This window comes from Pungitius pungitius, chromosome 6 (assembly GCF_949316345.1).
Source record: "Pungitius pungitius chromosome 6, fPunPun2.1, whole genome shotgun sequence".
NCBI classification, from domain to species: Eukaryota; Metazoa; Chordata; class Actinopteri; order Perciformes; family Gasterosteidae; genus Pungitius; species Pungitius pungitius.
Genome location: NC_084905.1, coordinates 22155647 through 22178958, shown reverse-complemented (window position 1 = coordinate 22178958; position 23312 = coordinate 22155647). Strand labels below are relative to the sequence as shown.

Below are 23312 nucleotides of genomic sequence, written 5' to 3'. Positions count from 1 at the left end.
TAGAATCTGAACTGGAGTCACACACCGCAGACCATTGCGGATAGATGGATGGGTTTGTAACGGAGTAGCTGAATACACCCTTTTCTCTGATGAAGGCTCACTCGTGTTGTCTATCAGCCAGTCATCATCATCATCATTATTATAGCAGCCTATACTGCATACAGGGTTGCAATCCCAGCCAACAGTGGGTGAGAGACAGGGTACATCCTGGATTGGTCACTAGTCAATCACAAAGGTGCCACACACTCAAACAACCACTCACGCTCACATCCGTATGCCTACAGACAGTTTAGGGTTACCAGGCCACAAGGTGGAGTTGAACTCCAGACCTTCCCGCTGTGAGACAATAGTCCTCCCCACCTGCCACCCCTATATCAGCTGTTTACATCATTACAGACCAACCAACGCCTTCAACACATGAAAGCTATATTTAAAATATTTCCCCCTTGACTTTGGTGTGACGGAACTTTAAGAAACACCGCACAATAAAAAATAGTTTGTGTGTGTGCCTCCTCAGCGCAGTAATAATTAATAGGAAACTTAGCTGGCTTAGAGAAAGAGGGGTACATCTCCATGGTGACAACCCCCAGGCCTGCAAACATACAAACAAACACACACACAACTGCTTAGTCTGACTGACACCCATCAGAGGAGCAGCATGCACCGATCTTACCAGCCGCTAAAGCCCGTCACCAACCGATACCTGCAGCACCGATGGGACCTGAACCAGTACGAGCTGCACCGCAGGAAGGTAGGCGACAGGGAATGGGGAGCCGGGTGGTGGACAACCAGGTGGTAGAGTTAAGTTAAATACGTGCGTTTACCTGTCCAGGTGAGCTCCACCCTCCCGGTAGTGGACAACAAGGGCATGAGGACGCCAGCTCACATCCAACTAAAACCGAAAAAACTGCCGGTCAGTTACATTTACACACACTAACACACAAACACACTCAGCTCTAATTCTTGGTCTCCTGATGCAGGACCAGCGTCGGTCCATCATTGACAGAGATAACCGGCTCCTGGCCTCCAAACTGGCCCACATAGTTTGCTCTGAAGGTCTGGTGGACCATCGAAACCAGTACAGCCTGAGAAGGTAATGCTCCGCTACGTTACTCTGTGTTACATTGTGTTATGTTGTGTTACTCTGTGTTACTGTTGTTTTGGTCTCCATCTCTTTCTGAAACCAGTTCATCTGCTCAAAGCTAAACTGCTCACCAGAAGCTAGCAGAGTTAAAGGGTTTGTTTGTCTGCATGTAGGAGTTTTACAAATGTTTGTGTACGTCTCGTAGCGGTTTGATTCTACCGCTTCCTCCTCAGTCTGAACGGCGACAAGAGAAGGGAGGAGCTTCTGCAGGTTGGCCTTCAGAACCTGGCCATCTACCGGCGGATCACGTGCCGCCAGTCAGAGTACCGCCGCCAGCTGTGGAGTGACGAGTGGGAGAGGACGGAGCGCCGGCGGGACGACATTTCCCAGCATCCTCGGGGGCTCGCAGGGAAACAGGTGAATCCAAACCAGAGTGTGAAACTCGACTAGAAATCTGATTCACATATTCCAAAGCAGCAATAAGACATTGAGACCAGAGTGGACCGAATGAATGCTGGACCCCTGCTGGTCCCCTGAGGATGAACCCTGAAGCAGAGTGTTTGTGTGTCCTCAGAGGAAGGTGAAGTTTGCAGCAACACCAACGGAGAAACTTGGGACACAAAGAAACTCCTCAAAGTGTCCTCAGTGTTCATGAAGAAGTGTATCAGCCCAACGACAGGAAGGGGCGGCGGCCATGTTTGCTTGCTTCATGGGAGGAACTTCAGAAGAGCAAATACACCTGTTTATGTAGACCTCTAGTAGTACTTTGTAGACTTTTGAGTGCTTTTGTGTCTTGTTCTTTTACTCAAACTAATAACTGGATTATTGAATATGAATAAAACGGCAATCACCTTCATCCACCATGAGCTATTCTTTTTATGTTCAAATGTGTTTCACTTCGTCAAACTATTAAAGGATTTTACAGAGATGATTGAGGATATTTCTATTTTCTCAATTTTTATATAATAATTGAAATTTGGTGAATAACTAGAGCTACAACATCCCTCCCTCTCACAGGAGAGTAAGTTTACCTCCAGCAGGTGGCAGTAAATAGCTTCATGGCCTCATTCCTTCATCACCTCTATAATACCCCTGTTGTCACACGGGGTACTGGGAAGGTGCAGGTGATTGGACACAGGAGGAGACACCCGGACAGGAAGTAAAATTAACCCAGGGCACGAGAGGCAGGAAACTACAAAATAAAACAGGAAACAAACCCACACTGTGACAGTCTGTCACAACGAGGGGGGCACCTCACTAACCCCTCCATTCATCCATTCATGACCCCTCTAACCCCTCCATTCATTCAATCACCATCTCTCTAAAACCTATATTAATGTATTCATCATCTCTCTACACATCCATTCATTCATTAATCTTTCATATCAGACCTCTAACCAAACGAGGAGGCTTTTGGGATTATTTACTGAAGTACTGCACATCAGGAATCAGGACTCGTTTATTTCCATCATGTGTCAGACCTACAAGGAATTTATCTTGGCGGTTGGTGCATGACGGCAGACAGTACAATAATGACAGACAACGTAGTGCAGAAAAAATATAATAAAATATATGCTATGTGTTAGTAAGTTAAAAAATAAGGATACAATTAAAAATACAAATAAAGTGCACCAGCCAAGTGAAAGTGACAAAGTGTGTGTCATGTAGAGAGTGAGAGTCAGGTGGGACAGGACCAGCCGTTCAGTGACTTCGACGGGCCTGTAGTCATTCAGGCCTGTGATTCTGGGCTTCTTGGGAACAGGGATGATGGTGGAGGCCTTGAAGCAGGCTGGAATGTGGCATGTCACCAGGGAGGTGTTGAAGATGGCGGTGAACACAGGAGACAGCTGGTCAGCACAATGCTTCAGGGTGTGGGGCGAGAGTGAGTCCGGACCGGCTGCTTTACGGGGGTTCTGTCTTTCAAAGAGCCGGTCTCTCTGCTTCAGTGTGTCCTTCTCATGTTACTTTGTACTTTACACACTAAAAGGGTAAAGGTTGTGCTTTTTACTGCTCATTCATCTTGTAATTACTCCACAGTGGATTATTCATCCATAGATTAAACGTGAGTGGCATGAACACGGATGAAATGTGGGCGATGGCGGTGCATGGAGCGCTGTGAAGCCCTGGGAGATGCAAGGTTGGCGGTTCAAATGCCGGCTGCTCCATGTGACATGTTGAAGTGTCCCTGAGCAAGTCACCTGACCCCTAACTGCTCCCCAGGCAAAATGTAACGTAATGACATGTAATGTAATAATGCATCAATAATTATGATACTACACTGTAATACATCTAGTTTTAGTATATGTATATGCATTAACCTGTACTTTTACTACTACTACTCTTAACAAAGTATTTCTAGATCTTGATAGTAGTACCTTTACTGAAGTACTTCTTCTGTCTCTAATGAGCGAAGTGTAATATTGACTGAATGAAGCTGCTGCGATATCGAGTTCATTTACTACGAGTAGATTAAAGAATGTCCAGGAGTAGACCGTATAAGTCTGATCTCCACTGGAAGCCTCCTCGGGCCATCTGGGACCAGTCAGTCTGCCCCAGTAAACCAGTCCAGACACCCCCCCGTAGTACCAGGAGTTATTCTACCTCTTCACTGAAGAAGGTTCCTCAGACAGTACGACTTGTTTTTGTTGCTGGTTCTAGAGGAGCTTCTCGGTTTTATAGGTCTCACTGTGTGAAGATCAGAGGCATCCTGCTGGGCTTCTTCAGAGACCTCTCCTCAGCTTCATCCTGTAACCATGATGTCACCTTGCGTGCTTGGAATTTACCCTACATGAGGAATTGGGGAAATAACCTTTTTTATGATGGCATTAGGGAATTGGGTATTTTGATCTTGGTTGGTCAGTAATATTATCCTGATCACCACAACGAGACAAACATTCTCCCGTTAACCTTTACATAGTTGTTGTGTTATTATTTCCACGTGAATTGACCACCAAAATCTAATCACATCAACATCTAGCCACCTGTCAATCAGCGTGTAGCTCCGCCCTGGACCAAACGGTCTTACTGCATATAAAGTAGCTCCAGCTGTAACATGCAGCTGAGGATAATGCATATTTCCCATGAACATGTCTGTGCTCTTTTTGAAAGAAAGGGATGTGAACACTGTCCCTTTCTGTCTCTGGTGGCGCTCCAGGTGAGTTCCCTCTCAGTTGGACTGAGATCAGGTTGGATCCGTCCTCTCGTCCTTCCTGTTGCCGACAGCTGCTGGAGGAAGACGAGTCCAGGAAACAGATTTATTTTCCTGCGTCCTCCCGAACACGTCGAGCCAGAAGGCTGCGTTCTTCTGTCTGAATACTTAAACCGGCACGTCACCCTCGTCTTTAACTGCTTTTCATTATAAATCTGCTCATATTTCTCAGAACTCTCTGTCAGTCGCTGTTTTTTAAACGGTTCTTTTGTGTCTTTTTTGGGTCCCCAGAGGATGAACTGTTGGATAATTCTTCCACCGCTGGTGGCAGATGAGTCAAGTAACTGCAATTGTCAGACTGTTAGTACTACCCTAGTATTTATCTAGTTTTCAGAGGTAAAAAGAGTACTACTATGTAAAAGTACTAATACCACAGTGTAGAAATCTTAGTTACAAGTCAAAATCCTGTATTCAAGACTTCAAATAGTACGAGTACACGTGGCGTAGAGGAACATGGTGATGCATTCACTGACTCGCCCTCACTCTGCAGCTTAAATCCATTTAGTTATTCTTTCTCAAATTCTGGAACGATGCAGCAAAGATTTGTGGGTATTGTAGTCTTAAGATTAAAATGACCCGATTCCAAAGTAACGTGATGAAACCGAGGAAACGTGAAGAAACGGGATAAACTGGAGGAAACTTAATGATTAATCTCACTGGAACCAAGCTGAACTATCAATAACATCTGGGCTCGTTTCCTGTTTGTGCCCCAATGAAGAAGTAAAAGATCCACTTTAAAGAGAAGGTGAAGTTACCACAAAGACCAGTGAGGAGCTGTGACCTCCTCCTCCTCCCCCTCCTCTTCTACCTCTTTCTCCTCCTCCTTCTCCTCCTCAGCCTCCTCTTCTACCTCCTCCTCTTCTTCCTCCTCCTTCTCTTCCACCTCCTCTCTTTCCTCCTCCTCCTCCTCCTCTTCCTCCTCCTCTCTCTCCTCCCACTCCTCCTCTCTATATCAGAAACAACACTCTCTGCTTCACAAACACACTCATGGATTATTATCACCTTTGTCTGCTGCTGTGGACCTGCAGCTTCCTGCCAGGTGAGAGAGGGGGAGAGAGAGGGGGGGGAGGAAGAGTGAGGGGGAGAGAGAGTGAGGGGGGGAGTGAGAGAGTGAGGGAGTGAGGGGGGGAGAGAGGTGTTTTTTCATATTTTTGTTAGTTTATGGAGTTTTCGTTATCGTTGGTAAACAAATCGAGATGTAAATCTGCTAATTTATGGCTTGGTGATGTTTTGTGTGCTTTGTGGTCATGTGGCTCGTCTTCTGGGGAGCAGGAAACAGACACAACCTGCTCTCACATCACAAAGCAACAACACAAGGGGACTGCTGGTCACCCTACTGGGTTCATCCTCTGAGGAGCAGGAAAAATAGCTTCTGCAGAGGAGGAGGTGATGATGGAGATGGAGGAGGAGGAGCAGGGGAAGAAGGGGATGGGATGATGGAGGAGCAGGAGGTGGAGGAGGTGTAGATGGAGAAGCAGGAGAGGGTGGATGAGGTGGAGGAGGTGTAGATGGAGGAGCAGAGGAAGAAGGGGATGGGATGATGGAGGAGCAGGAGGTGGAGGAGGTGTAGATGGAGAAGCAGGAGAGGGTGGATGAGGTGGAGGAGGTGTAGATGGAGGAGCAGAGGAAGAAGGGGATGGGATGATGGAGGAGCAGGAGGTGGAGGAGGTGTAGATGGAGAAGCAGGAGAGGGTGGATGAGGTGGAGGAGGTGTAGATGGAGGAGCAGAGGAAGAAGGGGATGGGATGATGGAGGAGCAGGAGGTGGAGGAGGTGTAGATGGAGAAGCAGGAGAGGGTGGATGAGGTGGAGGAGGTGTAGATGGAGGAGCAGAGGAAGAAGGGGATGGGATGATGGAGGAGCAGGAGGTGGAGGAGGTGTAGATGGAGGAGCAGGAGAGGGTGGATGAGGTGGAGGAGGTTTTCAATCACTGGAGGGACGATGGAGTTTTTTTCTTACTCCCTTTTGGCTTTCAGGCGGTTTGTTAACCTCAACATCTGTCCCCTTGTTGTTGTTGTTGTCGTCGGTTACCACCTGCCTCGTAGCTCCCAGAAGTCCATTTACCCTCTTTGACGTCCCAGACGGGTGGAGTTAGTCACCCCTGGATGCAGATGTGCAGAATCCACTAAACTGCCTTTAAATGAATCACTTGGTCTCTCTTTAATTAAACTCCACCCTCCTGGATCTCCACCTTCATAGAAACGAGGGAAGATAATCCCTCTTACTTAGTTCTTTCATGTGGAAAATGAACGGAATGAAGTCGTAAAGACTCTTAAGAATTTGAAGAATGTGTCGGCGGGTGATGACCGGGCTTTGGACCTGGAGGTGATGCTCTCTGTGGAAACAGAACCATGATGACATTTCTCTGATGCTGAATGAATTCATCTGAGAATGATTGAGTCCTATAGATTAGGACTCAATCATCAATCAATTTTAGGATTAGGATTAGAATCACATTTTTTCTTCTTGAATCTAATTTTAAGCTTGGCTTTGGTTTCTTTTTTCTGATGGAAGCGTCCTTCACACGTGATGTGTTCATGGGTCGTTGGACAGATAAAGACGTGTATGACAAACGCTTCAGGCTGTTTTTTGTTCGATCGTCACAGACTTACTTCTTCTTCTTCTTCTTCTGCTTCTTCTTCTTCTTCTATATTTCAGATCTTCAGTTCTGCTTCAACTTTGACAGCAAGAACTTCAAGATCTTCTCCGGTTCTAAAGAAAACCAGTTTGGATACACGGTGCAGCAGCACCAGGCAGGTGGACGCCAGTGGTGAGGATCCCTGTACAACAAGTACACCCCTACTATACCCAGTACACCCAGTACACCTAGTACATCAAGTACACCTAGTACAAACTCAGAAGAACAAGAAAGTGAATTTTCATCAAATAAGCTGATATATTATATGATGGATTCTAAGTCCAGTTTAAGGTCTACAGAGTGTTAGTGTTTAGTCTGAAGATGTGAAGGCTCTCTGTGGTCCTGATGTCATCACAGAGCTCCTTCCACCAGTGTGGGGTTGATCGATTGAGCGTACTGATCGCATTGAAAATATTGATTGTACTAATCATATTTATTGTTCTGATCGTACTGATTCTACTGTATTGATCACATTGAAAAACCTTGGAAGTGTTTCGAGGAAACTTCTCCAAGGCACCATGTGGAGAGTTTGGACTCGCGTGGGACACAACGCGTCTAGTGAAGGAAGCGAGTCTGTTATTTATGGTCCAATAAATCAGATCCATAATCACTGAGCTCTTTGTTCTCTCCGTCTGTGGGGGTCTCGTTGCTCCCTGATCTTTAGAAGAAGAACCTTCTGCACACCAGATCTTCCTCTCAGCTCACTTCTACAGATACTCTCTGAGAATATCCAGGTTTCCTCTTTTAAACATACCACATTATTGTGTGTCTGTGTGTGTGCAGGTTGCTGGTTGGAGCTCCCTTTGAGTCCACGGGGCAGCAGCAGACTGGTGATGTGTTCAGGTGTCCGCTGGACACCAGGAACTCTGTAAACTGCAGCAGGCTGAACCTTGGTGAGCAGTGCGCTCTCTCATGAAGTCACACGTGGCACATTTTACAGCTGGAGTACATCAACAGGACCCAGCTAGTAGTATTTATCCAGAAGATACTGTAGATAAAATAATGATGTATGTTTAAATCTATATTCATATACAATACATCACAATAACCACTTTCACAGGTTTTTGTTACAAGTCTAATGATTATAAAATAAGTGACATGGGATAAACACTGAGTAACATTCAGGAGCTTTCTGGATTTTCTGGATCAGGAAAACTGTCTCTGGACCACGTGTCTGAGAGGAAGGACAACATGAGGCTGGGCATGACGCTGACCTCTAACCCCAACGACAACACCTTCGTTGTGAGTCACATGACCAGAGAGAGAGACCCCCGCCCCCCTCCCTCTTCTAAAGAGCGTGTGAATGTGTCCCCAGGTCTGCGGTCCCCTCTGGTCCCATGAGTGTGGGAGCTCCCTGTACAGCACTGGCATCTGTTCCAGGGTCAGCCGCAACTTCAGAGTGTCCAGCACCATGTCCCCCGCCCTGCAGCGTGAGCACACATCCGTTCATCCATCCAGCAGACATCCTTCACTAAACATCCGTTCATCCATCCATCAGACATCCTTCACTAAACATCCGTTCATCCATCCATCAGACATCCTTCACTAAACATCTGTTCATCCATCCATCAGACATCCTTCATTAAACATCCGTTCATCCATCCAGCAGACATCCTTCACTAAACATCTGTTCATCCATCCAGCAGACATCCTTCATTAAACATCTGTTCATCCACCTAGCAGACATCCTTCATTAAACATCCGTTCATCCATCCAGCAGACATCCTTCATTAAACATCTGTTCATCCATCCAGCAGACATCCTTCATTAAACATCTGTTCATCCATCCATCAGACATCCTTCATTAAACATCTGTTCATCCATCCATCAGACATCCTTCATTAAACATCTGTTCATCCATCCATCAGACATCCTTCACTAAACATCTGTTTATCCATCCATCAAACATCCTTCATTAAACATCTGTTCATCCATCCATCAGACATCCTTCATTAAACATCTGTTCATCCATCCATCAAACATCCTTCATTAAACATCCGTTCATCCATCCATCAGACATCCTTCATTAAACATCTGTTCATCCATCCATCAAACATCCTTCATTAAACATCTGTTCATCCATCCATCAGACATCCTTCATTAAACATCTGTTCATCCATCCATCTGTTCATCCATCATTAAACATCTGTTCATCCATCCATCAGACGTCCATCATTAAACATCTGTTCATCCATCCATCAGACATCTGTTCATCCATCCATCAGACATCCTTCATTAAACATCTGTTCATTCATCCATCTGTTCATCCATCATTAAACATCTGTTCATCCATCCATCAGACAACTGTTCATCCATTAAACACACGTTTATCCATCTATCATTCATTCATAATATATCAATAAACCCACCCATCACACCCACACATAATTTCAGCCATACATAATCCATCCATTCATCATCATTAATAATCAATCCATCATGTTCCTGCAGGGTGTGAGACCTTGATGGACATTGTGATTGTTCTGGATGGTTCTAACTCCATCTACCCGTGGTACGAGGTGCAGAACTTCCTGATCACCGTCCTGCAGAAGTTCTACATTGGCCCGGGTCAGACCCAGGTCGGTTCTTCCCTCACTTTAACATTGCTTCTCTTTAGTTTCAGGTTGTGTTTGTGCAGAAGATCCTCAGAACGTTCAAATATCACAGATATAGAAAGTTTCTACAGTTTCTACTTTCTGCAGACAAAGTGTTTATGTAAAAAGGTCATATTTGGAAGTTGAACTCCGTAGCTGCTGGTTTACGGGTCCAATTATGTCCCAGCATGCAACTGAGAACTACGCAACCTTCAAAACAAGATCTCTTTGGGCCTCAGGTGGGCGTGGTTCAGTACGGCTCCACCGTGGTCCACGAGTTCGGTTTGGGCGAGTACCAGACAGTGGAGGAGGTGGTGAAGGCCGCCAGGGCCATCGACCAGCGGGGGGGCGAGGAGACGAGGACGGCCCTGGGCATCAACGTGGCGCGGTACGACACACGGTCCCCAGTGAACCCCACGCCGCGCGCTGGTCCACCATTCACTCACGGTCGGCCGTCCCTTTCCTTCGCCTTGCAGTTCGGAGGCGTTCAGGCGCGGCGGTCGACCCGGCGCCCGGAAGGTGATGATCGTGATCACGGACGGAGAATCTCACGACAGCCCCCAGCTGGTGGAGGCCGTGGCTGACAGCGAGAGGGACAACGTCACCATGTACGCCATCGCTGTGAGTTTCCTGGTCCCTGGTACTTCTGGAGATTTCCATATCCTGTCTGACTTCCTGATGACGTCCCGTCTGACTTCCTGATGACGTCCCGTCTGACTTCCTGATGACTTCCTGTCTGACTTCCTAATGACTTCCTGTCTGACTTCCTAATGACTCCCTGTCTTACTTCCTGATGACGTCCTGTCTGACTTCCTGATGACGTCCTGTCTGACTTCCTGATGACTTCCTGTCTGACTTCCTAATGACTTCCCGTCTGACTTCCGGATGACTTCATGTTTTCCTGTGTTCTTTTGACTTTTGATGACTTTTGATTCCTGAGAAATCAGACTTCCTTCTTTCTTCATCCTTCCCATGTTTGTTGCATCCGAGCCCCCCCCCCCCTCGTCGCTGTTGTCTTGTATTCGGACCTTCAGAACTGTGCTCGGTCTCGTCCAGGTTCTGGGTTATTACAACCGACGAGGGATCAACCCCGCTGGCTTCCTGAAGGAGATCAAGTTCATCGCCAGCGACCCGGACGAGAAGCACTTCTTCAACGTGTCGGACGAGGCGGCGCTGAAGGACATCGTGGACGCGCTGGGGGAGAGGATCTTCTCCCTGGAAGGTGACATAATTCATTTAATGTTTCTGGGTTTACGTCCCAAAATCTGATGAAGAGACAGCGTCCCTCCGGCAGGGGGAGGGAAGAAGCTGCTCACCTGTAAGTCCCAAAGCTCTTTGTGAGATCCGTGTGAAGGTAGAGGGCACACCTTGACCACACCTTGATGCTCTGTGGTCAGGCTGTCCTCGCCTCTCAGATCTCTGTCGGCTCCTAAAAAGGGTTTTGAAGAGTTTTCTTTCCTGCCAATCATCTTTGGTCCAAAAATAGGTATTTGGTTCCGTCGGCATCTTTGAAGTACCGGAAGGTTTTGTTTTTTATGTTTTGTGTGCTTCAAACTTTAGTTTAGAGAGAAAACTTGGTTTTCCCTGTAATTTAAGAAAAAACCTCCCCTCTCCTCTCTTCTCACCTGTCCTCCCTTGTTGGAGTGGTTGATGTCTCTGCTCCACGTTCTCAGGAACCAGCAGTCAGGGTAGAGGCTTCGGGCTGCAGATGGCACAGGCTGGCTTCTCCTCCCATTTAGTCAAAGTGAGTCTAAGGTGGTGTCAAACATCTCATCTCCAGGTGGAGGAGCGTCTTCTGTGTCTCTTTGTTTCTGATTTCATTATTTTCTTTGCAAAGTTCTCTTCTCACTGGAGGAAGAAGCTTTAACTTGTAGGAATCGGCGGCTTTGAGTTTCCACTCGATGAACTCATCACATTTTCCTCCAGGTTTCTCCAGAAAAACAAATCACGATGGAACACATTCATTTTATTATTTGCGATTCCAACAAGAGGCCAAACATTAGAACCTGAATCATCCTCAAACATCAAGTCCCTTCGGCTCCCGGCCGAAGAAGAAATATTTCTGTTGATTCTCCTCCAAAATCAGTTCCAACTTCAGGAGGAAAAGAAAGTTTATTTTCGTGGACACACACACACACGCACACACACACACACACACACACACGCACACACGCACACACGCACACACGCACACACGCACACACACACACACACACACACACACACACAAATATGTAAAGGGCTTCCTGCCCTTTTGGAGATTCAAACTCAGGTAACGTTGGACTGATGTGGAAAACAGACGTAATGAAATCACTTTCTCTCCCTCCACCACGTTGCTGTTGGTTGAGAAGCTGACGGAGGAGGTGGTTTGGACGGAGAGCTGGCGGTGCAGTTGAGGGAGCATTTAGTGCACGTGGAGGCGGCTTTGCAGATCGACTGTGATCACAGAGTGTTATTGATGCTGGGTGGAGTCTGTCGTGTGGTCTTGATATTGAACGCGGTGTTGTGTGTACTCCATCTAGTTTGCCTCAACAGGAAGTAACTCGTGCTACAAGGATGAGGGAGCTGAGGAGTTGAACCAACTGAACTGTCCATTCAGGGTTAGGGTTAGGAGGGTTAGGTCAGGAGCAAAGAGTTCAGCTTTTGTCAACAGAAACCCGTCTGATCTCCAGCCAGCAGGAGACAACAGGAAGACCCTCCACGCACACTGCTTACCAACAGCCACAACCTTCTTAGTATCGACTTGTTTTTAGCTTTACCAGTTTTGAGGCTTATTTGCTTATTTAGATGCTTGATATACCTCATAATTGGATGATTTGGACATTTTAAGGATTCAGAGTAAAATGTCCCTCAGTTTCAGCTCCCGAACCATTTAAAACCCACAAGAACATCTCAAATGAAACAGTCTGAAACATGATCGTCTCCCAGAGGATGATGCAACGTTGTTAGGAACAGAACAAGAAACAGTTAAGCTAGCTCCCCCAGCAGAGGAAAAATAACTCACTTTTATGATCATTATTCTGTATTTTGTCACAGGGAAACTTTCCCTTCTTGCTTCTCTGGTTCCTGTTATTGAATTAAACGCATGATGCTTTTTAAAAGTTTGAGTACATTGACTTCCTGTAACTGGGCAGCTGAAACCTCTCGGCCTTCTCTTACTCCAGCTGCATGATGGGAAAAACATCTCCAGTTTTTCCCATCATGCAGCTTGTGAAAATAGAATCATGTGACATCATGTCGGCCTTCTTTTCACCTCACAGTTCCTTCTGTGCTGCTGTGCTCCACTTCCTGCTGCCATTAGTACTTCTCATAAACGTTCTATTCCAAGTCTTCAATCTGATGGTCTGAATGGTTTATTGTACTCTCATTGCTTATTGATGATACTTCTTACTCTATTATTGATCTGTTCTCACATCATTGCTCCTCCTCCACTGTGGTAACATTTGGTCCATCTCTGGTTCAAGGCGTTCAGATGGGATTAACCTCGCTCTTCCATTAGGACGGCGTTCTGCTCGGGGCGGTCGGCGCCTACGACTGGACCGGCGCCGTGCTGAAAGAGACCAGACACGGCAAAGTGGTTCCACCAAAGTCCTCCTACGAGGGCGAGTTCCCAGAGGAGCTGAAGAACCACGGGGCGTACCTCGGTAAGGTCTACACACATGTTTATACAGATAATCCTTAAGTACTTTCAGTTCAATATTCTGCTTTTAATGTTTGGTTAACTTTAACTTAGTCCGGAGGCCCCCAGAATAAGAGCCTTTTGGCTCTCGGACCTCCGCTTCCGTTGCTGGTCTGTGTTAACGAGGAACTATTTCAACATCTGGGTCTATTATTCTGGTCTCAGGTTACGCTGTGGGTTCTCTCATCTCGTCTCGTGGCTCTCAGCTCTACGTGGCCGGAGCTCCGAGGTTCAACCACACCGGGAAGGTCATCCTCTTCAGCCTGAAAAACAACGGGAACCTGACCATCCTGCAGGCGCTGGCGGGGCAGCAGGTACCTCAGAAGCACTGACGTTCAGTCCGCTACCACAGCAGTTTGTGAAATATTCAATACACACATCCAGTTGGGGCAAAAACCTCCCTTTTGGCCCGTAGCTCTTGTCTTGGTCCATCAAAAAGGTTTAATTTTGTGACCTGGATCTGCCGGAAGCCGGATTTGAGATGTTTACCGATGGATGGCCTCATCATCAAGTTCTTATCATGATCAGGACCAACCATTTGAGGGATTCTGAATTGATTTTATTCTGCAGATCGGCTCATACTTCGGCAGTGTGCTGCTATCGATGGACGTAGACGATGACGGACAGTCGGACCTACTAGTGGTGGCGGCTCCCATGTTTTACAGCGAGGGCTGGGAGAGAGGGAAGGTCTACATCTACACTGTTACCCCACAGGTACATGCGTACGGGTCAACCTGCTTTACCGTCTCATCCCCTTGTTTCAAGTCTGTGTCAAAAGGACACAGGACACACGCTGCAGCGTCATGGGAAAGACTCAAACTAACCCAACCTTCTCCCTGCAGACCACGTTCATCCTCCAGGGGGCGCTGGAGGTCTCTGAGTGCTCTCAGAACTCCCGGCTGGGTTCGGCGCTGGCCCAGATACCCGACATGAACGGAGACGGCTTTGGAGAGCTAGTGGTCGGAGCGCCGCTGGAGGACGACCACCAGGGGGCGGTCTACGTCTTTTATGGCCAGGACAAAAGCATCCAGCGACAGCACAGACAGGTAATGGGTCCTGAACCAGTTCAGCCAGAAGAAGCCCTCTGAGCGGAGATAATTAGTGTGTCGATTCCCTTGTCAGCGTCTCTCTGCAGCCGGGTTCTCTGCAGGTCTGCAGTACTTTGGTCAAAGTCTTCACGGTGTTCTCGATGTCAATGCCGATGGACTGGTGGACCTCGCTGTGGGAGCACTGGGAGCGGCTGTCATCGTCTGGTCAGCCCACCACACACACAGACTGGGTTTATTTCTGTATAGATACACATTTTAATGATAGCTCCACCATTTTGATCCAGACTGAAAAATCTTAACAACTATTGGATTGATGTCCATAAAATGCTGTGCATTCGTTGTCCCTGGAAGATAAATCCTATTGATGTTAATGATTGTTTGATTTTTACTTCTAGAGCCACCATGAGGTTCATATTTGTGGTTCAATTCATTCAAATGGACTCAATCATATTGAATTTGATTCAGAGAGTAAACGTCCCTGGAGGATTAACTGTGTGTCGTTTGAAAGACTATCTCTAAAACCAAGCTTAATTTCCTGAAGTTAAGTTCAGGATCTAACAAGTCGCAACCCTGAAACCATGGTAACCAGGGTAACTGAATCCCCCCAATGAGAGTAACCCATGCGACCACAACACCCCCCTGATGACTTGCTTCCTCCCCTCAGGTCTCGTGTAGTTGTTCGTATTCAGGCAAAGCTGAACTTTGAACCCGAGAAGATCAACGTCTTCAACAAAGACTGTCGTCGAGGGGGGAAGGACGTCGCCTGCATGTCCCTTAATATCTGTCTGAATCTGGACACAAGGACGAAGACCAGGACGAAGACCAGGACGGATGTTGGTGGGTTTGGATGCAAGCACTAACATTACCGGTATATTATAATCAGTAAATCTCTTTTTAATGAAACACAAAAGCACATACAGAGCTATTACCATGTTGGCCATTGTCTTAGTCCTCAGTCCAACTCAAAACGTCAACCCTACAGCTTATTAATTAAACACTTTTTTTTATTATTACACAAAGAAAGTCCCCAGTGACACTGGTCTTTGTTCCACAGCAGTTGCTTGTGTAGTTTTGTGTCTCCATGAGCTCATGGACTGACCAGCTCCAGGCCTGATGTTGCCTTTGAGCACCGTGTTTTACTTCCGGCTGCTCAGCGGCATCTTGAATGCTTGGAGATAAAGGTTGAGTCCTACATTTGAACAACTGTGTGGACACTGGAGACACCCAGATGTTTGCTGTTAGTCCTGTCGCTGTTAGATTCCCCACAGCACTTCGGGATGTCGTGTCTGTGTGTAATCGGCTCCAGATGTGGAGGCATCATGGAAAACTTGCTGTAACCCGCTAACGCCGGCCAGTTAAACCGTGTCAGTCTTCCTCGATCACCTCGTACCTTCATACCTTCCTCTCTTCCTTCTGTCTCCTCATTTTCCCCAATCTGGAATAGATTAGATTGACACACATGACCAAATGGATTAGGGAATCTTAACCCTGGTTTAACTTTTTGTCCGGGCAGACATGGCGTTAAGTGAGCCGCGCAGGAAAGAAGCAGCTTGCTTCAGCTCTCGCTGCTCTCATGATCTGAGAAACAACTTCAGCTGCTAAACAGATGATGTCAGAACGTCTGCTGGTGCAGGCGGGCGGGCAGGACTCAGATGCAGGGTTCCAAAAAGTGTTCTTTTAATTAATCCAAATTGTGGCAAAAAGATGTCGACAGAGACACCAACCACATGCAATATGCCAACAGTTGACCATGACGCGACAAGGGACAACAGGCAGACAGGGCTTAACTACAAAAGGGAGGTGCAGGTGATTTGAGACAGGTGAAAACAATTCTCCTTCTAACCTCCTTTCTCCTCCTCAGCGGTCTGGTACAATCTGGTTCTGGATGAGAGGCGTTTTCCCCCTCGAACAGTTCTGGACGAAGCGGACCGACAGCAGCCCAGGACTTGGTTTCTGCAGGTCGGAGGTCAGAGATGCCAACGCCTCGGCTTCTCCATCCAGGTCAGATTCCACAACAAGAGTAATGAAGACACGCCCTAAAAGTCCCCAAAAAATCACAGGGTGCACAAACATCACTCAGACTGGGGCCGCCCATTTCTCTGAGCAGGAGACAATGGATTACGGCCGTCCCATCGTGGTCGTCCTGGAGACGGGATTGAGGAGTCCGGACGAGGGGCCGGTGTTGGACCCCGACTGGCCAAGTGTACTGAGGGCCGAGGTGGGAGTTCATCTTTGCATCCATGTAATGGTACAACCGTCGCAAACGTCCCAAATCAGGCAGACGCTATTTTCCTAAAGATATTTGGAGTGAGGAGGACATTAAAACGCTGTATACGTCTCTGGTAGTTTTATGGTCTGTTTTGACCATAATCCACTAAATGAAGATCATGCTGTTCTGGCCTCATAGACGTCTATGGGACCAGAGGAGTCGCCCCCCTGCTGGTCACTACACAGAATGCAGCTTTAATACCTCCTGGTTACCTCATGGGTTTAAAGCGTAGAGCCACTGACCCAGCAAAGTATTTGAAGAGTTGTGAGTGAGAAGGTTGCCCATTGAAGTGATTCTGCTTCTTCATTAAAGAGAAATGAAACCATTCTTACTTTTTGTAGCTTCCCTTCTGGAACGGCTGTGAGCAGGAGGACTCCTGTGTTTCCGACCTGGTACTCCACACTCACACCGACCTCATGGATGTTCAGTGAGTGACGCCTGGACTCCATCACTCACCCGTATAGATATTGAGCACCGTGATGATTAATCACCTGTGTTTTAACTGAAGACAGTTCTGCAGCCCGAGGGACCGGGCCGGCCAATCTCTCTGCAGCCTCCAGGGGGCGACGGAGCGCCCAAAGCACGTGGTGGAGGCCGGCAGGAGCAGGGTGGTGGTGTTCGCTCGACTGGAGAATCAGGGAGAGAACGCTTACGGAGCCTCCATTAACGTATCCACCTCCTCCAACCTCCTCTTCTCCAGCCTCATGGTCAAGGTGCTGTGGAGCTCAAGTGTGAATAAATAGTGTAAATAAAATTAAGATAAAATAAGACAATCCTTTAATAGTCCCACAGTGGACAGTGTAGCAGGGGACATCCATAAATAACAATAAATTAAAGAGTCAAACTGAAAAAGGTATTATCAATCATTAATTAAATCATCAATTATTATCAGTATTATCAATAAGTACACTGCAACTTCTGTCTTCAGTGTTAGGCCCCGCCCTAAAGCATTTTTTTTTTTATGGTCTGTTTGACTCTAAATGGACCATCATCCACTAATTGAACATCATGCTGCTTTGAAGAAGACTTGAAACTAGAGACTGAGACCATAAACTCATGTTTACAATGTTTACTGAGGGAATAAATCAAGAGAGAAGTAGAGTCATTTCCTCATAGACGTCTATGGGAGCAGAGGAGTCGCCCCCTGCTGGTCACTACACAGAAGTAGAGTCATTTCCTCATAGACGTCTATGGGAGCAGAGGAGTCGCCCCCTGCTGGTCACTACACAGAAGTAGAGTCATTTCCTCATAGACGTCTATGGGAGCAGAGGAGTCGCCCCCTGCTGGTCACTACAACGAATGCTGCTTTAATACGTAAAGCTCTGACATCACTTTAAGGAACCAGAAGTTTCCAGGCTGGGTGCCACTCATCTGTTTTGTCTTACTTATTAAGCCCCTCCCCTTCTCCACAGGACCAATCAGACTTTCAGATCGAGTGCGTCGCTGAGGACAGACGGACCAATAAGAGGAGCTGTTACATCAGTGCTCCGTTCATGAAGACCTTTTCTCAGGTGGATGTTTTTGTCTCATCCACAAATGAATCTTGAGGATTTTCTATGGACAGTTTGTAATGTTCTTGATTAAACATGAAGCTCATTCCGTGCCGATTAAATTCCTAGAATTTTACATCCTGCATTACAGAATAGTGAAAAAGCACTATTCCGTTGCATCATGGGAAATGTACGATCCAGTGATAAATCTCTTGTGTGTCAATACTTCATTAAAAGGAAAACAGGGTCTCAAAATAGTCTTGGATTTAGAAAATAATACAGATTTAAGTTTGCTTTAATTGTAAAAGTCAATCAGGTGTCACTGACGAATGATAGTGATGAAAGGCTGACATACAATATCTGAAAAATTAAATTGGTCTAATGACCATCCTGTAAAGTGGCCCCGCCCCTTTCCTGTATAGCCCCACCACCTCAAACGTAATTCAGGCCTTTTAAAGTACTGTAGTGTACAGGAATTGAAAGTAGTTAATCAGAGTTAATGTGCACTTCTTTAAAGTTACTTGCTCATTAAATGTCTAAAAGTCTTAAATGTTACAAGCAGCTGTGAACCCAAACCAACTAACTATGTTTAATAATGATCATATTTCAAGTTCAAATAAGTTGAGTAACTTAAAAATAATGTTGGATCTCACTGGGACAGTTTCTTTTTCCAAAGTAAATGTCCTGCCTCACGACTGCAGAAACCATCGGTATCACAAAGCTCCACCGCTGATGCTCCTCTGGACGCAGGTTGAAATGTCAAGTGAAGGTTTACGGTCAAAACAGGACAATGAGACCTTGTAAAATCAATTTAATCAGCTCAAAATGAAAAATTGTGTTCTATAGTCCACATTATTGTTCCCCCGAGGAGCATAAATCTCACGTTGCGTCTTCACATGTCAGACCCCCATATTTCATCATCTAGAATATTTAAAAATTAGTAACAGAAATTTGACTTGATTAACTTGTTTGTAATAAAATTTAAGCTAAGCTGTCAGAGCTACGTTACCATGGCGACTGGACTGTCATGGAATGAATGAAATGTAGATATATAGAGAAAAAAGTGATAGAAGGTCTTCATCGAAGGAACCATCGAGGATAAGAAACCAATATCCTTCAGATCTTTGTCTCCTGATGATGTTCACGGACCTTTAATCTGACGCTCCACCTGCTCTCTTCACGTCCAGGTGTCCTTCCGGGTGGAGTTCGAGTTCAGCCGCTACGTCTTCCTGGATCACGTTCAGGTCGTCATGGCGGCCAGCAGGTGAGACAGTCAGTTTCCTATTAGAGGTTTATGAAGTAAAAAAAAAACTCATTATGGGGCATTTCAAGATTCATATAAGTACCTTTTAAAAAATACACAAGACACACGTTATTTTACTGGATGTGAGTGTTATGAAGGAAATATTGTTTGATAATAGGAGAAGATTTTATTTTATCAAAATCGCTTTCCCTTTTCTAGCCACTTTCATTAATGTATTTGAGATTAAATGACTTTTGATTTGTAGTATTGAATGTTCAAGACTTAAATAAATCAATACCTGTATTTACCACCAGAAGGATGTAAAGATTTAACACAAATGATTCATTAATTAAGAGAAGAATGAGTGGGGTGATGGAGTCATGTGATGCGCTGGGGGCCACAAGGTTGGTGGTTTGAATCCTGGCTGCCCCATGTGCCATGTGGAAGTGTCCCTGAGCAAGACACCTGACCCCTAACTGCTCCCCAGGCAGAATGTAGACTATGGGTTATAATGCAATGTAAGTCACTAACAGACATGTAAGTGTAAATAAGTATATATTTTATATTATCAGTTTAAATTACATATTTTTAGTTCAGGTATCTCAAAAGTATAACTGTGTGTGTACTGAATAATGCTGGAGATACACACATGTTCTCACAGATACAAAGTGGGGACCGAACGCCCATCTGGTAATACGGTCCTCACAGCGTGAGGTCAATGTGAATGTGTGTGTGTGTGCTCATCAGCGAGGGAGAGGATGGTTACCCAGACGACAACATCAATGACATCTTCCTCCGCCTGAAGTACCAGACCGACCTCCTCTTCACCAGGTGGGTGACACCAAGTTACTGATCATGATTAAGGATTAAAATCTCATTTATATTTTATTGGCTTAGTTCAAATAAATCTTGGACTGAACGAGTTCAGTATTTTCAGAGCAGTTTTTTTTTAATGTCCATATTGATGCGTTCACTTGGAATGCAAACAGAGAAGTGGAAGATATTTTCTAAGAGCAGGACGGAAGAATGAAGTTTAAATATGATATTTAAGACCCAGACAATGCTACACGCATAGAATCAAACAGTAAAAACCTAATACTTTCATTTATTATATCTCACTGCGTGATTCATTTTGTCGCCCAGAAGATGTTTTTTTTTGCCGTAATATGCTAACGCTTCATACTTTCATACTCCATCAGAGACCCAAACCCTCCTCGTTTTGAGATTAGATCTTCCTCCTCCTTCTCCTTCTCCTCCTCCTCCTCCAGAGAACAACCAGACAGCAGCTCCCCCACCTTCAACCTCACTTATTATGTGAGTTCATCTCACATTTCAATGTTCTTTTCAGATGTCACACTTGTTACTTTGAGTCTCTTGCTCCTATTTCTCTCCTGACCCCTGAGGAGTGAGCGTCGGGATCGGCACAGAGTCGCCCCCTGGTGGTCAGGAGAGACAATACAGCTTCATCACAAAAATACATTTAGCTCTGACTTCACCTTCAGAACAGGAAGTTCTCCCCTCGTCTGCGTGGGTTGTCTCTGTCCGTCCACAGGTGTGTCAACAGGGGTGTGACTGGAGACCAGTCCAGTCGACCCCGTCCCGCCCACGACGCCAGCTGGGATCGACCCCCCCACGAACCTTAAAGGATGAGCAGCATAGAAGATGACTGTCTTTCACAATAAGAGTTTCTCCTAATGTTTGGTCCTGCATACAGATCCAGAACCTGGGCTTGTTCTCAGTGCGGGACGTCCTCCTCAGAGTGGACATCTGGGCCGTGACCCGAGAGGGAAAACAGCTGGTCAACGTGACGGACTACAGCATCGAGCAGGTAAGGACTATGATAGTATTTCTGAGGAATAGTACATGAAGTAATACAGGACAGACAGACATATTGAAGATATGTATATATGTTGATATATATCAACATATATACATATCTTCAATATGTTGAAGATAAAGTACAGCCTCTGGTACCTTATTGCTTTAATATAAGCCTCCTCCTCTCTACAGGAAGCCGGGACTCATTGCACGCTTCCTCAGCCCAGAGCAACCCATCAGCTGACAGCTGAGGACCTGTCTCACCTGCCTCAGCTGGTAAGACGTCTCACGCAGAGTGGGTCTCAGGTTCATCCCCTCAGAGAGGCAGCTGAGCTCTTCTTCCTCCTCCTCTGTCCGTGTAGAACCTCAGTAACAGTGGGAGCCTGGTGGTCCAGTGTGGACTCAACCTGCCGGCCTCCAGCGGGCTGCAGGTGACGCTCAGAGGACGTCTTCTGCTCCCCGCTCTGCTTGCTGTGAGTCTCCTTGTGTCTCTCATTCATCTACATTCGTCTCCATGTTTCCATGGAGATCAAAGTCCACCCATGGAAGTCTTTGTGTCGCAGGTGAGCTTCAGGTCTTTGGAGTTACTGACGGCAGCCTCCATCCAGCTGGAAGCATCCAGTCCCATGTTCCTCCAGGAGGACCAACCTGTCAGACAGGTATCAGTCAATCAATCAACTAACCCAACCAATCTATCAATTAACCAACCATCTATCAATCAATCAGTCAGTCAGTCAATCAATCCATTCATCTATCAGTCATAACACAAATCAATCAACATGAATTGATTGATTCTGGGGTTTTTTCTGCCTTCTCAAGCTTTTTCAAGCCCTTTAAAAAAGGAGTAAAGATAAGAATAAAAATGCTTCTTGTTGGTTTCAGTCAAACAGGAATCTGCACATTGAGCCCTGAGTTAATGACTTAATAAATTATTACGATCAGCTTCGCTGCTTCCTGCTGTCTGACTTCATCACTGCAGATGATCAACTCCAGTGTTTTATTCATCCATGTTAATCATCATCTGTTTAACCTTTGGACTGTAAGCATGTCATGATGATGACATCATCATGTGAAACACGTCCAAGCCCCAGAAGAAGAGAATAAATAAATGTGAACGTTTCAGATCCTCCTGCAGCTCCGGAAGGACGAGGACCACGTGGTCCCAGTCTGGATCATACTGGGGAGCTCAGTGGGGGGCCTGCTGCTGCTGGGCCTGCTGGTGGTGGCCCTGTGGAGGGTGGGCCCCACACACACACACACACACACACACACACACACACACACACACACACAGAGTAGTATATGAAATATAGGCTCCACTTTTAAAGTTAAATGGAGAAATCCTAATACTACAACATGCTATATAGTATTCCATAAGATGAGTACTTTGGTACTTGTACATGTGTTTAAATACTTTAAATTTAATATGAAATGTCTGTGTCTTCCTCTCAGCTCGGGTTCTTCAACAGAGGGCGGAGGCAGCGGGAGGCGGAGCATCCAGCAGCCAATAGGAAGCCAGAGGAGGAGCTATGAGCTCGGAGGGACCTGAGGTCCGTGTGACTTAACACACAACTGTGGGGACTGCTGATCACGTGACACAGCGGTCCGACCTGACCTGTTGTACTAATTCACAAGTGAATGAGGAGTCCCTGAACGCATCACCAGTCAAACCTTCACGAGTTGCTGAATTTTGTTTGAAAACCAATTAAATTGAGGAGTAGCTTCCTGTAAAAATTCCTACGTATCATGAAATAAAATAGACTTCATAGATGATGGGAAACAGAATAACTATTTTAAACTGGACACAGATTAGCTCAAAGCTAACTAGCTAACGCAACAATATTTACACCTGGGATGATGCCTTCAGGCTCTGCTGGGAGAAACAAAAGCAGATAATTATGATTTAATACTGATCTTATTTTTAAATGATGGAAACAGTAAAATCATCTTATGAACACTTTGTATATTATTTCAGATTTGAATGTGATACTTTGTATAAAGTCAAATTACAACTTCTTGTAAATATGTATGTAGGTTTGTACTGTGTGACGCCACTTTGCATGATGTAATAAATATACAATGTATCATTTTCTAATAACTTAAAATCTTCAATTCTGTATTATTTTTTAAAATTATATTTTAAAGATGTTGAGTCGCCAGCAGTGCTTTTTACATCAATATATTTATATTGACTTTCTGAATAAAAACCATCAGAACCGGGCAGAGACTCAGAATAAAAGA

The 23312-nt window shown here is 45.7% G+C and overlaps 2 protein-coding genes across 2 annotated transcripts; both read left to right on the top strand.

The window, feature by feature from the left end:
- Positions 1-72: 72 nt before the first annotated feature.
- Positions 73-1832, top strand: si:ch211-284k5.2 (sperm axonemal maintenance protein CFAP97D1). Its single transcript, XM_037450864.2, has 5 exons — positions 73-751; positions 833-913; positions 981-1093; positions 1318-1501; positions 1659-1832. The coding sequence occupies exons 1-5, from the start codon at positions 659-661 to the stop codon at positions 1737-1739; spliced, it is 552 nt and encodes a 183-aa protein (XP_037306761.1). The 5' UTR covers positions 73-658; the 3' UTR covers positions 1740-1832.
- Positions 1833-5238: 3406 nt separating this feature from the next.
- itga11b (integrin, alpha 11b) lies at positions 5239-23227 on the top strand. The gene is made up of 30 exons (XM_037452205.2): positions 5239-5331; positions 6950-7061; positions 7713-7822; positions 8080-8171; positions 8245-8359; positions 9381-9508; positions 9763-9911; positions 10000-10144; positions 10580-10745; positions 11197-11267; positions 13023-13167; positions 13368-13516; positions 13773-13916; positions 14045-14248; positions 14325-14455; positions 14916-15088; positions 16113-16252; positions 16359-16469; positions 16862-16947; positions 17029-17233; positions 17933-18031; positions 19198-19274; positions 20001-20084; positions 20453-20567; positions 20968-21081; positions 21264-21347; positions 21434-21544; positions 21635-21730; positions 22195-22308; positions 22524-23227. Exons 1-30 carry the CDS (start codon positions 5280-5282, stop codon positions 22602-22604), a joined length of 3603 nt encoding a protein of 1200 aa, XP_037308102.2. The 5' UTR covers positions 5239-5279; the 3' UTR covers positions 22605-23227.
- Positions 23228-23312: the final 85 nt, after the last annotated feature.